The following is a 15,709-nucleotide window of genomic DNA, read 5'->3' as shown; positions in this document are numbered from 1 at the left end:
TTCGGTTGGTCAAAGCATCTTTAAAGTGTGTTTTGTTTTCTTCCCACAGTCATCATTGATGCGTCAAGAATGCTTGGAGCACGACCAGCGAATGGTGGCCCTGCTCTCCATGGTTAGACACATCGAGGTCCAACTGAAGCAGCAGCAGCAGCAGTCTGTTGGTCGCAGCCTCATCACATTGGAGGACATCATCAGACAGACTGAGGTGAAATTCACACACACAAACATGCACACTGCTTTTAATGCTTAAATTTGGTTTAGATTGGCATTTGTTTTCCGTGCGAGACAAACCGGTCAGCCGGTTTAAGGATTAGTGTCTTAATCAAGAATCAAGAAAACTTTTGTTTTCTTTTCCTAATCTGTCTCGCAGACTCTGGACCTCGAACTGCGCGACATGGAGCCTGAGATCAACAAAGAGGCGGAGGCGGCTGAGCGACTGCTGAAGCCCCAACCGAAAAATGTTCCTCCTCAACTCCTATTGGCCCTGGAAAAGGATGGGCGGAGCTTGGCTCGAGGATACGAGGCTGCCAGGGCTCTTTCTGAGGGCATTCTGCAAAGTCTACGAGACCACAGAGACTCTTATAAGGTAGCAGAAACAGATAAATAACAGAGGGTAGCACACATATATAATAGACAAAGGCATCACTGACGGTGCTCCGACTTTTCCTTCAGGATGCAGTCACAGCTGAGCAGAAGTCACTGGGACAACACGTGGAGAGCTTGCTGTCTTGGCTGACAGAGACAGAGACTCAGATGGAGAAAGAGAAGAAAAATGACGGTTCAGATCAGCTCACGCAGCAGCTGACTCTTTGCAAGGCAAGTTTTCTAGAAAGAATAAATTGTATTATAAGCATATATACATTTGTCATGCTTTGAACCTGTGGATTTAAATAATTAGCAGTATTATTGCTTGGTATCGTAAACATGGATCATATGGAGGGGTGGGGACACTGGTTCACTGATTTGTTCTGCTGAGCATTCATTTGTTTGTGTGAAACTTTCCTTCAGGAGCTCCAGTCCTCTCTGATGGCTCGCTCTAGCGAGGTCAACAACGTAGTGTTTGACATTCAGGTGTTCATCTCAGAGCGGGCGCAGGACCTGGCCCCTGAGCAAAGCAGGCATCTTCTGGGGCAGCTTCAGCAGCTGCAGAAGGCCTTCCACAGAGCTTCCGGTCAAGCCCAGGCCTGGGCCCACGCCCTCTCAGCCCAGAGAGACAGGGAAGAGGAGCGGCAGTGCAAAGAGAAGGAGAAAGAAGAAGAGAAGGAGAAAGAGAGGCAGAGTGCGAGGGAGAGAGAGGTTTGGAAAACGATGATTGAGATGGTTTTAAACGCTGCGCAAACACTCGGTTAGCTTTCATATTTAACATCGTTTGTTGCCATGCTGTTAACTGTCATCATGCTAAAAAAGCTCATGTTTCATGAAATCTGATGTGTCGGATTAGAAAAGCCCAACATAATCTCGCTAACCTCCACCATAGTTTCAGCTTGTAGTGCCATTACACATCGACTCAGACCTGATCTCCTCGTCTCGGGTTTGTACTCGGACCACTGCTGCTGTTTTTGCAAATGCTTTGCTACTTGACAGTATCACCACCCTCACTTCTACTACCGAAACTTTTTATGCAAGTGTGTTTGCTCCTCTGCATGTCTCTATAACATGTGTATTATTAACCTGTTTGCCTTGCTGTTCCAGATTGCCACTGAAGAAAATCGCTTGTGTCACGGCGGTAAAGTAAAGCCTTGCTGGCTACAGCGCGTCACTGTTTTTCCTCTTGTCTCATCTGAATACCTGGGAGAAAGAGGAAAAACAGCAAAAATAAAACAGATACTTGTTTGATTTCTCTTTGTATTGTTTGTTTGTTGCTTGTCAGACACGTTGATGTAAATGTGTATGTGTGTCTGCCTCTGTGTGTGTTTTAAGTGTGAACTCTGGACACAATCTGCTCAAAGCTTGGCAATGTGCACTACAAACGTATAGCATCTTAGTAGTCTGTGCTTCTGTTAAGAGGTATAAAAATGGTAAAACAAAATCACGAGTGGGCTGTTCCTGAAGTGTTTATGATGGACTCGTCCGTACGAGGTTTGGTCAGGATCAGTTTTCCTCACATTTTCTTTCTTTCTGGATCTTTGCTTTTCCTTCTCTCTTCCATTTCTCTCAGGTGGTTCAGCAGCAGAAAGCAGAGTGCTCTCAGAAACTGGAAGGCCTCAGCATGTGGTTGGCTGGAGCTGCCAGCCTGCTGGCCAGTCAGAGACCAGGAGCAGAGTCAGGTGATGTGGATATCCTGCAGGAGAAGCAGAGGAAACTAAAGGTGTGAAAGTCCTACATTAATCTATCTTTCTTGTTTTTGTGTATAAGATTCAGCTCAGTAATTCTGGATATCGCACTTATATCATTAAAAATTTTAGTCATTTAAATCCTTAATATTTAACGGAATATTTCTATTTCTTTGTTTCTGTCTTCAGGAAGTCCAGAAAGACCTCCACACTAAAGGCGAGGGCATAGCTGAGGCCATCAGGTCTGTGGAGGAGCTCCTGTCAGAGCAAGGAGAAACCCTGAGCCCAGAGGAGAGGGAGAACCTCCAGGCGGCGCTAACAAGAATGAAGGAGCAGTACAGTGCTCTGACAGATTCAACCAGCACCACGCTGTCTGAGCTCGACACAGCCATTAATAACACTGTGCAGCAGAACACACAAAGGGTAAGAGCAGCAATGTGGTCGTACATCTGTCAGAATTTTAAAAATCCCCTTGTTAAAACAACTATTTTTACCCATTTCTGAAGATATTTTTTCATACATTAAAGACATTTTAAAAGTTAAAACCTGACATTTAAAGCAACTAGGTTTTAATTTAACGTCTTCCACCCTCCACTCTGCTCCTGTCTTCTCCTCTCCAGGCGAAAGCAGTGGAGGAACTACAGGAGACCCGAACTCATATAGACTCCCTCCTGAATGAATTGTCCACCCTTAACCAACCTGGAAAGACTCTAGCTGGATCTTCAGCAGCCCAGGATGTTATTGATTCCCCTTTTTCACCACCAGAGGGCGCTGTGATGTCACATACTGAGATGCTACAGGTTAACTCTCTGATCTATGTTTGGCACATTTTGATTTAAATGCCTTACAATGTTACAGAGTTCTGACCGATATCATCTTTCTGCCAGGCGGAGCTTCAGCAGCTCCAGGCTCAGCAGGCACAGCTGCTGCAGATCACCCAGTCGACTCGGTCCCTTTTGGAGCAGCCTGACACAACAGTTCCTCCTGAAGAGAAACAGCGACTCAGGGCTGCCCTGGACCAGCTGCAGGCTCAGCACCAGGACAAACTGAAGAGCTGCCAGGTACTAAAAGTATAAATATGTGTATAAATAGTGTGCTATTCTCCATACATAATATGTGCACTGTCTAGGAATATCTTTTTTGTTCAGTTGCAACTTAATGAGGTAATTAGTGATTTGTGTTTAGCCCCTGTGGTAACTGACTGCCTCTCCTGTATCGTTTATCTTGTAGGACCGTCTGAGAAAGTCTGAGGCTCTGAAAGATGAGCTGACAAAATTCCTCCAGGAACATGGAAGTTTGGGTACCTGGCTGGAACAAAGTGAACGGGATCTTCGTTCTCTTGGCGAAGGAGAAACAGATGCACAAGGACTTAAGGGCAGGCTAGACGAGCACAGAAAGGTACATGGAAGTAGAGTCCAGCCAGTCGTTGCTAACACAGATGGTTTCCTTCATTATGAAAGGTTTTTTGTTTTTTACAGAAAGAAAATGCTTAAGATAATTTGGAAATGATGTTATGACATAGTTTTTACACTAGAGCGACAGCATCTCCAGCGTTTACAATACTGTGAGAACAATCATCGGAGCTCAGCAGGCAGGGGTGCAGAGTTGAGCTTTGTCTTCATGTTGGGTTATTATCTACACTGTGAAAGTTAAGACAATAAGCCTTTTCAAAATAAAACCAACCTTTTGTATGTATGTTGCATCAATTTTAAAAAGTCTAGGAGAAAGTACATGTTACAGCATTAAAACCTTACCTGTTTTCATCTGTTATGTTCAACGCTTTTATATATTTCAATATGAAGTTTCTCATGAAGATCACAAACTTATACATATGGACTGTTTCCAAATGGGATGCCAGTATTTCTCCACAAGAGGGAGCTGTTGTATCAAATTAATTTTTCACATGATGCTGACCTCAGTCCTGCAGATAGAGACAAGGTGGTGATGCCACTGGGTGAGCTGCACATCTGTAAAGCCTTTTTTCCCTCTCAAAAAAGAAGGAAAAAGCAAACCTTTAGAAGTTCAAACTCTGTACTGCATCTACTACTGAGCAGAAAATTCTCCAGGCAGACAAGTTTGCTTGTGGCGTTGTGGCTCTGCAGTTTGAATGAATTAGCCGAACGTGGTTTTTGCTGCTTTGAACTGAAGTAAATGGGCTGGGCCCAGATTGAAATCACTGTTCTAATGTATGTTTTGTTGTTGTTGTTTTTCTTTAATTATCCATGGGTGACTAAGTTTCCACGCTCCAGTTCAAGTTATCCATATGTTTTTATATAGTCTCACATGTGGGAGGGGGAGGGAAATTCCACTTTACCAGTTTAGGATAATTTACTCATGAAGAGTCCCCTGGTACCTCATTTACAGTGTTTTATGTGTTTTCCTTACACGTTTTTCCCACCCATTCTTGTAATTTGAACTGATGACCTTCTGATATAATCGTGCTTTCCATGAAAACTTAAAATTATATTTTCCACTTAAACTCTGTGAATTTATTCCCAATTGACCTGTAAATATATCTGTAATTCCAGCTTGCCGAAGATGTGATTTGCCACAAGGCGGACTTGCGCTTCGTTTCCATCTCGGGTCAGAAAGTTCTGGACTCTGTTCAGGGAGCTCTGGAGCAAGGTGGTGGTTCAGATGCATCTCTGGAGAGCACCAAGCAGCTGGTAACTGACAATCTACAGGATGCCAACCACAGATACACCACTCTACACACCAAGGTGAAGGAAGTTCTGATAATCATTAGGAACTGTGCTAAACGCCACATTTGGTTCATGTATATGCTTAAAAACCTTTGTGTGCTATGTGCAGTCAACAGAGTTGGGCAGCCGTTTGTCCGGCCTGTTGGAGAGATACCAGCAGTACCAGGATGAGGTCGTCTCCCTCCACTCCTGGCTCAGCACTCAGGAACAGAACCAAAGCATAGCGAAGGCCAGCGCAGAGACAGACCCGCAGAACCTACAGAACATACTACGACAAGTACAGGTGAAGCATGCAATGACCAACACCTGCATTAATGAACACAAAATGACAGAGAAAAGAGAAATTATGCAATTGAGACACATTCAAAAACATGGCTTAGTTTGCAGTCTTCATTCCATAGCTGTATACCATGCAAAGAAATTATGAAAAACATTAATTTAATTTTTCAGATAACGAAAAAAGGCTGTAATATTTGTGAGGATTATAGGAAATATTTATGGGTTTTATGGGTATCTCTATTTCCAGCTGCTTCAGGATGAGCTGGCAGAGCGCTCGGTGCAGCTGGAGAAGGTGAAGAGGGCAGGAAGAGATCTGGTCAGCACAGATGAATCTCCTTCCCTGAAAGCTGTTGACATCCTGTGTGCTGCAGGTGATTTAATCTGCCAAACACGTTGACTTCAGTTATAATCACAGACCACAGAGCCTTTATTTGGGCTCTTTCACAGCTTGACTTGTTTCGCACACTTTCTCTTTAGATGGCTTGGAGAAGAGATTCGACTCCCTTTCCACATCTGTCTCAGAACGGGCCGAGCAGCTGCAGACAGCTGTGGCCCAATCTGTCAGCGTCCAGGAGGGCCTCAAGGGTCTGCTGAGCTGGTTGGACAAACTGGCTCTGAGCCCTGGACCAATTGAACCCACTGCACAGGCTGTACAGGATGCCCTTACTCAGAACCAGGTGGGATAATTACCAAAAGAAAAATGCTGAATTTTTTCACAAAGTATAAAACATCTGAAAACAAATTGCCTGAATTTTGTAGGTTTATAGTTATAATAAATATCCATCCTACTCTAAAAGGACCTCTGTTTTTTCATCTTTCTTGTTCAGAAACTTCGGCAGGAATTACTCTCCCGGCAGGGCAGTGTGGACGCAACACGAGACTCTGTTTCCAAACTGCTTCACACCTCAGACGCCTCCACGGCTTCAGGCCTTCAGGGGAGTTTAGAAGATCTGACTCAGCGCTTCACTGCAGCACAGGCCAGCCAGGCTGAGAGGGAAGCTGAGCTCAAAGGGCTGCTGCCCAAGCTGGAGAGCTACGAGCGGCTGGGGTCAGACCTCCAGGTCTTCACCCAGAGCCGAGTGAAGGCTCTGAGTCCTGTCGGTCAACCGGACCGCAGCGTGGACGACTACAGGCAGACCATTGAGGTTAGCAGGGTCGACAGATTTTCATTAATAGGTCAGTGGATTGGTCATACGGTGGCTCCGTCCAACATTTTTGTCTGTGTGTGTTTTCTCAGGAGGTCCGATCGGAGCTGGAACAGGAAGCCGGGCAGCTGAAATCCTTCTGCAACCTTGGCACCGAGCTCAGCCAATCAAAACCCTTCAGTAATACTCAAAGCTTATTGGACAATGTCAAAGAGGTCACTGATGAATTCAACCAACTGGAAGAAAATGTAAACGAAAGGTAAAAACACCAATGTGAAAAATGCACTTTCAGGTTGTGCAGCTGTAAATGTGAATAAGTGTTTTTAAAGGGACCCAAACTGTGTTGTAAGGACAGAGTTCATGCTCACAAGTTTTTGGGTTTTTTTTGGTGTTTGTTTGTTTTTTGAGTAATAAAAATCATAGAAAACAGAAACTTTTACAGCTAATGTCCCTTTAAATTTAGATAACTTGGTAATTTAAGACTTTTTTTTTTTATAACAGTATAATATAGAATTGAAATTCATGTGTGCAAGTTTCCTAAAAGAGGATGATGCAGCTCCTGTCTCATCAGTTGCCAGGTTCACTATAAAATACACAAGAGGGCCCCAGATACAAATCTCTGAACAGTGCCATGGCTCCTTTATTTACCATTTGCTCCCAGATGTGTGAATCATAAAAATGTCAGCCCGTTCTAGACTTACTTCAAATGAGACGACCTTGGAGATGAATTCAGAGCAAACCTAGGATGTGGTTTGATTCGTCTAAGATTGAGTTTTATCTACTTTTAAAACACTTACTGTGTAAGTGGAGCGGTTTCCAAATTTTGTTTTCTAAATCTGTAACCTTCACGAGGCACCGGTTGCTATGCCTACAAGGCCTGACGTTGTATCAGTGAGCAGCCACACTTAAAGCCTGTCAGCAGGGGGTTGGGAATTTATAAATACCATCAGTCTGGTGCAGATTTATTGGATTATAGTTCAGATTGGTGGGGCAGTCAGCCTTCTGTAAAATCAACATATTATTTCTAATTTTATAGTGGCTAAACGGCACTCATACGACGTACTGTAGGATGTGGGTTTGTTTTAATCTTACGTGATGTTTCTCAGTACTGGGGTACAGTACTGTGTCTCTCTGTGTGAGCCTACTGTATTCAAATGAGTGTGAACTGATGTGTTGACCGGGGTACTAATATAAGCAGAGTTCACATGGCTCATTGTCCGTCCTATAAACTGCCCGCTCAGATAACTCCCAGCCTCGAATCCCGAGGGAGAGAAAATAGCAGCGTGATAATGATACTGCTCCATGCCAGACGTCTTCTCAGAGCTGTTTTGTCTGCAGGCAGTCAGCACTTTTCCAGCTTTAGCCCGACACAGATCACATACGCAGAGGGAGGTCAAGGCTGGACCTTGGCTGGTTCATGTCAGCAGTGTTTTGTCTGGGCATTTTTCTGTCTTTAAAAAATTACAGTGGGTAACTGTTTATACTGTAATGGATCACATGATTACTTGACATTAAAATGAAAATTAAAAAATGTGTTTTTTAAGCAGAACTTTCCCTGCTCTGGTTCTCCGTACGTTCTCTGGTCTCTGTCTACGACTTGTTTTCTTCACGTTGTCGTCTTCCTTCCTCATCGTCTGTTTTTCCACACACAGGTTTGCTGCCATTCAGGCCTGCGAGCAACAGCTGCTCCAGTTCCGCGGCCTCTCCAGCTCCCTCGTCAGGTGGCTTCAGACAGCACAGGACCAGCTGCCCTCCAAAGAGGCCAACCTCAACACCGAGGGCCTGCAGAGGAGAGTTCAGCAGCTTAAGGTTAATTAATTTGGCTGTAAATGATTCATACAATGTGAATCATGGGAAAAAAATATATCCATGCTACTTGAAACGACTCCTTAAAATGCTTTATGACTTCAGGACTTGTTGCACGACTGGGAGTCGCAGGGATCCCGAGTTCAAGAGCTAAACAAGACGGGCTCCGAGCTGGAATCGCTCATCATCGATATCACCGCTCCTCAGACCAAAACGGGTAAGAACGAGGATGCAGAAGCTGCCAATCAATAAGCACTCTCACACTCTGCTTCAGTTTAAATGACTGTTTACGCATGAGAGCGCTTTTAAGTGAGAATTACAGACGGTGTGGGTGGGGGGGAATCATCGGAGGATTTATAAAGTAATTTGACCTGAGGTAAACAGATATGAAAAACAAATCATGAATTAAGAACTGCAGGAAGGCGACAACAAAAACAACAAGTGTAATGAATCTGTATTAATAATCAGACCTGTCGCGGTACATTCCTGTGATACAGCTAAGCTATGACGGCACGTTTAAATAATGAAGGAAACAGGGAGCGCTGCCAACTTCTAAAACAGTTTGTTACCTGCAGACTTTGCAGGGAAACCCAACAAAACCACAAACTAAATCCCAGACTTTTCCAGTTATTTTCTCCGGCTTTGGACCACATCAGAAACATTTGTATCCACTCACTTCTAGGTGTTCTGCCCTCTGGTTACATGGTTGGAGATTCTTGTGTACACATCTTAATAGTTAAGTCAAATAAAACCAAAACAGAAGTAGGCGAATGGTGTGAGTGTTTATCTTGCTGTGTGTTACACACATTAGATTCCTGTGTCCATGTTCAGACTGTGGATATCCTCCATATCTTTTTCTCCCAAGTCTGTCTCTCAGCGTTCCTCACTTCCTCCCGAGCATCCTGTGCTGATATTGTTTGCACGCTGGCAGATGTTTTTGGTACCGTTGAGCACCTGTGTCTGAACCTTTTTTCAAACCCGTTGGTTCGTCGCTCGCCACGTTGATGTTTGTGCGACGGTGTTTGCATGAGCATGTTGTACTCAGTCAGCTGTGTGTGTTTTTCTCCCAGGTGCTCCTCACATCAATGGCTCAGCAGGTCCCAGCAGTGTCAATGGCATTCACACCTGTAAAGGTGAGCTCTCCCTCCAGCTCGCTCTCTGTCCTTTTTCTCCATCAAGCCCGACTTAACCGTGTGGTGTCTTTTCACTCGCTGTTTATTATATAACATCTCAGCAGCACGCGTATTCACAAAGGCCAGCGAGACGCCGCTGCACAACCTTTGTGTAGTCAGAAGCAGCAGACCCCACATGGTTAAAATGAGAGTCTAACATGAACCTCAGAGAGTTGACCACCACCTACATTAGTGGTGCTTTTAGAGAGTGTTCTCTGTTTTACCCTTTCCTGTGCCCCCACTCTGTCCTGTCACTGCTGGCTTTCTGTCCATCCAAAACACAGCAGGTATATTTATTACATTAAAAAAAATACTGGTGTCTCCACTGCTTCACTCCAAAGTTTCTCTTTATGTACAGTTGTGGGTCTTCCTATCCTTTTGCTCTGAGATTTTGCTTGTTTGCTGGTTTTCTCTGTTTTGGTGTATTCGGGGTTTTCTAATCTGTTCGGGGTTTATGCCTTTTTTGGCCCTCAGATCTGACAGAGCTCCAGGTAGCAGTGTCTGATGTGAACAGTCGATATGACGCTTTGGGCGGGGAGTTAAAGGAGCGTCTTGGTCAGCAGCAGGCCTCGCTGGAGCTGAGGCAGAAGGCCAAGCAGGGCACAGAAGAGCTTAAGAGCTGGCTGACAGACAGAGAGGAAAGCCTGAAACAGGCACAGACCGCCTCTCCCTCCAAACCGGAGGTGGTACGAGCTCAGGCCCAGGAGAACAAGGTAAAGGATAGACTCTAATGCTTTGTGGTGCCTTTTTTTCTTTGGTAAAGATGCAGCAAAGTCATCTGTTGTCTGTTATAACCAAGTTTTGTTTGCTTTATTGAATAGCTTTGATATGCAGACGTTGTTTTTCTTCTGCAGGCCCTGCTGTCAGAATTGGCCGAGCACTCAGGAAAGGTGGAGGAGCTGAAGAGCACGCTGAGGAAACTGATTGCTGAAAACCCAGATTCACCAGAAGCAGACACCTGGAGACAACAGCTGCAAGAGATAGGTATGTGCTGTAGGTGACGGCGGAAAAGATGATGTAGGACTGGACAAGCCTCTAGTATGGAGACAAGAGACGGGAAGGGCTGAGCTTAGCGTAGTTTTAAAATAATGTGATGGGAGTGTTTCCGTTGGATGAAAAAAAAAAAATGTATGAAGGATGCTCAATGAGTTGCCAAGTATGCACTTACCTGTGCAGTACACCCCAAGTAAATCCTGTGTGTAGGAAATGGGAATGAGCACTGCACTGCGCAGTACTTTTGGAGAGATTCATTATGAAGACGATGCACTGTGTCAAAGCCTGAGCGACTCACGCAGAGGAGATGCAAGTCAGTGATGTAGAGAACAAACACTGCCTGAGGGGCTTGACACAAAGAAACGCTGATTTAGAGAAATATGACTTGTGATACCCGTAGCAGTCAGGGAGTTTATGTTCCCTCATGTCAAGTTTGATAAATATGAGAGGACAATAAGAAACAGATAAAAATGCAGATGACTGTAGATGTAGACCGTGCTGGAAACGTAATCTTTCCAGACTTCTTTAAATGGCCTTAAAAGATGACGGTTTTTTTTGCTTAGTTGAAAATGGCTCTGAAGGAAACTTGCACGTTACTTCAGAATTTGTAATAACTTTTATATGAGATGACGAGAAGGTGAAATCAATACCGTCCAGGGAGAGAGTGGGAAGCGTTCCTGTCGGAGCTGTTTGTTCACTCGAATACTTGATATTTTTACCCTATGAGCGAACAGAGACAGAAATATGTAAGGTGAAATCCAAGAAGGAGGCCTTTATATTTCATATTTCATAAAGTCTTTTCAAAGCCATGTGGACCGAGTACACACACACGCACTGCAGGATGCCCAGAACATGAGTCAGTGAAGGAGACAGAAGAGGTAGGAGGGGCAGGGGAAGAAAAATCTAATATGACTGAGCTGTAATGTTGCACAGCTAAATGAAAAAATATTCCCTAAACAATCTGTTCCCTTTGGTTAGTTTTTAGATGAGGAATATAAAAACACGTTCATCAACAGTTTGACTGAAGTTTTCTCACGTCTGCTTTGATTACTTCCTCAGACTCCCGCTGGCAAACGGCTAATCAGACCGCGGCTCAGAGGCAGACTGAGCTCGAGACGTGCGCTGATAGGCTGGGCAGCTTTGCCTCAGCGGCCAATCAGTTGGGTCCTTGGCTGAGGGAGAAGGAGCTGATGATGAGCGTTCTTGGACCCCTGAGCATCGACCCCAACATGCTCAACACACAGAAACAGCAAGCACAGGTATGCTCACCTTATAAAGCCGGAAGTGCTGTTGGCCATGTGGTCCTATGTGCAAATTTCTCTTCATCTTCTGGTTCGCTGATTTAATAGGTTGAAGTTTGCCCGTGGTGAACGGTGATAGACAGATCACCTGCCAAGTATTTTTGAAAGTGCCAGCTCTTTTCGCAACAGTTTACACGGACAAGTTCCCAGATGGTTCTGTCTAACAAACCATCTGCTGTGTCAGGTTACAAGTACGTGGCAGAAAATGTAAAAAGAATTAAAGCTCTGAGTAGGTGAAACAGTGATGTTCAATGAAAATCCAGCACAAGAAAAAGTGGGGGGGTTTCTGCAGGCTTTCAATTCTTAGACAGATTGTATGTTTTTGATATCGACAGGTTACTTCATTGAATTTGTAATGATGCCTTTGATCTTTCCTCTTTCCTTCAGTTCATGCTGCGGGAGTTTGAGACCCGGCGGCCACAGTTTGACCAGCTGACTCAGTCAGCTGAGGGCATCCTCTCCCAGACCGGTGACTCTGCTCAGGACCCCAAGGACCTGGCAGAGGTGCGTTCTGAACTGGGCTCCATCTCCCAGCAGTGGGAGGACCTAACGAGCAAATTGACACAGAGGTCGAACCACATCGATCAGGCCCAAGGAACCAGCGAACGGTACCAGGTAAGACTGAGACAAGTCGAGAGGTTTCAGCAGAATCTTGAGTCACATTCCTCATGTGGTGGTAAACATTTCTAATCTCCCATTCAGGCCTTGCTCCGAGATCTTTCCTCCAGTCTGTCTGCTCTGAGTGAGAGGTTGGATGCTCAGGCCTCACTGAGCGCTCAACCCGAGGCACTGAAACGCCGCCTGCAGGAAACCGGAGAGATCCGATCTGTGCTGGAGAGAAGGCGGACCGAGCTTGCCGAGGCGGAGAAGCTCTGTCAGGAGCTGAGCGCCATCGTGGCTGAACCCTACCTGAAAGAAGAGCTGAGCAAACGACTGGAGGGTGTCAGCGGGCCGCTCAAGAGTTTGGAGGAGCGTGCAGGTATGTGGAGTTTATGTGGCACATTGAATGATTATCATTACTATTTTACAATTTTTATTATTGTTATGATTGATAATTGTTGATGCAAAAACCTGCTACTAACTAACTCACTGATAAATACATCAGAACCTTCTGAAGTCCTTTTTGTCATTTTTATTAATGTACTTGTTTGGTGTTTGTTTCTAATTCCTCTTGCTCTGCTTTTCTTTCCTTTAGCTGACGGTCTGTCTCAGCTCCAGGCTGCCCTGTCGTCCACCCAGCAGTTCCAGCAGATGTTTGAGGAGTTGCGCTCCTGGCTTGACAAGCAGACAGATCCTAGAGAATCATCAACCGTCGCCCTGCCCTGTCAGCCGGAGGCCATTCGCTCCCTGCTGGCAGAGACAGATGAGCTCCAGCGTGGGATTGCCAGTCAGCGAGGCTCCTACGAGCTGATCCAGGCTGAGGGAGCGTCGCTCCTCGCCACTCTACCAGTAGACGAGCGCTCAGCCCTGCAGGCCCGTCTGACCTCCTTGAGACAGGACTGGGAGGGCCTGAACCACAGGATCTCAGACAGGGAGGCAAGACTGAAAAACACTCTGAACAAAGCAGAAACTTACCAGCAGCACAAGGCTGAGCTGGTACCGTGGTTAGCAGACTGCGAAGGGAAAGAAAAAGAGCTACAACCATCACTTGACTCGTCTGCCCTGGATGAAGCCTCGCAGAAAGCACGAAATCTGTCCCTGGACATCGAGAGACGACAACCTCTACTTGAAGCCTTTAATGCTGCATCTGATCAGCTGCTGGAGCAGTGCTGCATCGGGGAGGAAGAGGTATGGACTGAAATATGGAGACTGATAAATCCATTCATCTGATTGGCGATGCAAGATTAAAATGTATGAAAAAATCTAAAGTTCAGTAAATGATAAACACATGTTTTTTTGTAGGTACGTGATGAGAAGGCTCAGCTGAACCGGAGGGTAGATGGACTGGGCGAAAGCCTCCACAATCGCACCGCCCAGCTGGAGGAGCTGGCCAGCCGTCTGAAGGAGTTTGAAGAAGGTAGACAGGCAGTGGAGAGGAGACTGGAGGCTGCCAAGCACCAAATCGAAGTGCAGGAGGCTCTAGGACCTCAGGTACTGAAAAGCATTGATCATTAACCTTCACACTTACGTTATTGCCAGCAGTGACCACATCGCCTTCTTTCACATTCAGGCATGCAGTGCCAAAAGCCTGGAGAGGTTGAGAAGTCAGCAGGAGAGTCTGAGATCCTTGCAGCCTCAGGTGGTCTACCTGAGAGACCTGGCTCAGGGGCTGGTGCAGGATGCACCCCAGACACCAGGAGGCAGCACAGAGGGAACACGGAGACTCCAGGAGCAGGCCAAAGATGCAGAGAAAGAGTATGAAGATGTTACTGACAAGGTGGGGAGCAGGGTCATTGTAATTAAAAAGGGAGGGGGTTTGTTAAAGTTTCTTTAATGTACTCGGGCATCAGATACATCTGTGTTTATCAAAAAGGGTGAACTTCCTATTCCCTGATTACCTGTACGTGGCCTGGAATTGTCTAAAATATACTTGATGCACATATTAAAGTGCCAAATCTGCCACCCGGGAACATGCTTTGGTAAAACAGCAGGATGTGACAAAGGGGCAGTGATGAAAGGAGCCATAAAAGTTGATGAAACCCAACCAGCAATTTTTGCAATCTGGACTGAAGACATGTTTTACCACCGGACGAACGATTTATTCCAAGGGTCATTGTGTGAGAGGGTGTCTGATCTAGTGAGTGTGCCAGTGAACTGAGGGAGAGCAGAACAGCTATAGCTGTCAGAGTTTGGCTGTTAATGTTATAGTAGTGATGCTGTGTATGGTCGGTGTGGACGTTCAGCACTTTGTCACAGTTTGAAATGTAAACCAGAGCGTTCAGAATTCAGCGCCCATAACGTTTCATCTTATTTCTGCAATCCAGCTTCCATATATTCCATTTAAGGTCACAACTACCACACAACTTCTCACTGTATACAGTATCGAAGCCATCAGGCTACGCTGGGATCCTCTAAGATGTTTTATTTACCTTTTTTAAAACAAGACAAACTATCGATCTGATGACATTGCTGCCGAGGAAACAGTTCTGCGGTGCTTTGCGCAATGATGCTTCTACTGTCCCTTCCTTGCACCTACACAGACGAAATCTATTTATACTCGCTGCTGTGTTGCATCATTTTCTGGTTTGGTCACACGTTGCTCTCTAGCCTTGAGCTGTTGCTTTGGACAGAAAATATTACCACACAGGCTTCTCTCTGTCTGATTAATTTGTGGTTTGAACAAGCAGTCTTCTGTTCTAAGCTGATATCATTACTGGGTCTCTATTCTTATTAAATTTCTGGTTCTTGTTTGTTGCTTTTGTTGCTTTTTAAAAAAAAAGAAAATATTTCCAAAAAAGTAGTCACTGCACTGAAAAGCAAAAAGTCGTCATGCTCTTTCTGCCCTTTCATTTATGATGTTTTCTGGTTTGACGCTTCAGAGTAAAGAGATTTCATGTCAGAGTAAAACGTGGGGAGATGGTCTTTCAGTTGTAAGGCAGATGCTGCTGTATTGTTAAATCTCTTTAACGTGTGTTGTTAAATTAATGCATTTTAAGGTCAAGTACAATCATAGTTAAATACTTGTTATCCTCCTCCATCAGATCGAGCAGTGCTGCTCCTCCCTGGAGTCACGGCTGCAGGGCGTCGGCGAGGTCCAGGCTCACGTGCGGGACGTCTTCTCACGTCTCGCCGACCTTGATGATGAACTGGACTCCTTCAGTCCCGTTGGACGCGACGCGGACTCCTTGGCCTCTCAGGCCGACGCCCTGAAGGGCTTCCTCTCCCGTCTGGCCAACCTCAGGACTGAGCTGGAGGGCCACGCGTCAGAGTGTACCACCATGCTGCGGCGCGAAGGCTCCTCTCCCGACCTCCTCGCACTCAGGAGGGAGACGGAGGCTTTGAGCCGCCAGGCCGGCAAGGTGAGTGAAGAGGACGCTGATGTGATGGAGGTTATCCTGACTCGTGGCGGCTTTGGTAAATGTTAGTAACATCCTTGAT

The 15,709-nt window shown here is 45.5% G+C and overlaps 1 protein-coding gene across 7 annotated transcripts in view; it reads left to right on the top strand.

Moving 5' to 3' along the window:
• Positions 1-15,709, top strand: part of macf1a (microtubule actin crosslinking factor 1a) — a 224,494-nt gene that overhangs the window by 148,136 nt on the left and 60,649 nt on the right. For all 7 annotated transcript variants that reach the window (XM_085446515.1, XM_085446511.1, XM_085446513.1 and 4 more), the window contains 27 exons: positions 50-205; positions 371-586; positions 673-816; positions 1,009-1,296; positions 2,159-2,308; positions 2,463-2,696; positions 2,894-3,073; positions 3,161-3,334; positions 3,504-3,671; positions 4,802-4,993; positions 5,085-5,258; positions 5,502-5,625; positions 5,732-5,931; positions 6,082-6,399; positions 6,492-6,658; positions 8,052-8,208; positions 8,311-8,422; positions 9,276-9,338; positions 9,852-10,090; positions 10,232-10,361; positions 11,430-11,629; positions 12,059-12,286; positions 12,374-12,650; positions 12,867-13,459; positions 13,574-13,762; positions 13,842-14,048; positions 15,313-15,630. In XM_085446515.1, the coding sequence (XP_085302641.1) occupies positions 50-205; positions 371-586; positions 673-816; positions 1,009-1,296; positions 2,159-2,308; positions 2,463-2,696; positions 2,894-3,073; positions 3,161-3,334; positions 3,504-3,671; positions 4,802-4,993; positions 5,085-5,258; positions 5,502-5,625; positions 5,732-5,931; positions 6,082-6,399; positions 6,492-6,658; positions 8,052-8,208; positions 8,311-8,422; positions 9,276-9,338; positions 9,852-10,090; positions 10,232-10,361; positions 11,430-11,629; positions 12,059-12,286; positions 12,374-12,650; positions 12,867-13,459; positions 13,574-13,762; positions 13,842-14,048; positions 15,313-15,630 (5,598 nt within the window). The remainder of the gene's footprint in view (positions 1-49; positions 206-370; positions 587-672; positions 817-1,008; positions 1,297-2,158; positions 2,309-2,462; positions 2,697-2,893; positions 3,074-3,160; positions 3,335-3,503; positions 3,672-4,801; positions 4,994-5,084; positions 5,259-5,501; positions 5,626-5,731; positions 5,932-6,081; positions 6,400-6,491; positions 6,659-8,051; positions 8,209-8,310; positions 8,423-9,275; positions 9,339-9,851; positions 10,091-10,231; positions 10,362-11,429; positions 11,630-12,058; positions 12,287-12,373; positions 12,651-12,866; positions 13,460-13,573; positions 13,763-13,841; positions 14,049-15,312; positions 15,631-15,709) is intronic.

This window comes from Copadichromis virginalis, linkage group LG22 (assembly GCF_057382275.1).
Source record: "Copadichromis virginalis isolate Kocher_CV1m ecotype Utaka linkage group LG22, C_Virginalis_male_GT1.1, whole genome shotgun sequence".
Lineage (NCBI taxonomy): Eukaryota > Metazoa > Chordata > Actinopteri > Cichliformes > Cichlidae > Copadichromis > Copadichromis virginalis.
Note: the sequence above shows the minus strand (reverse complement) of the source record. Positions and strands in the feature narration are given on the sequence as shown.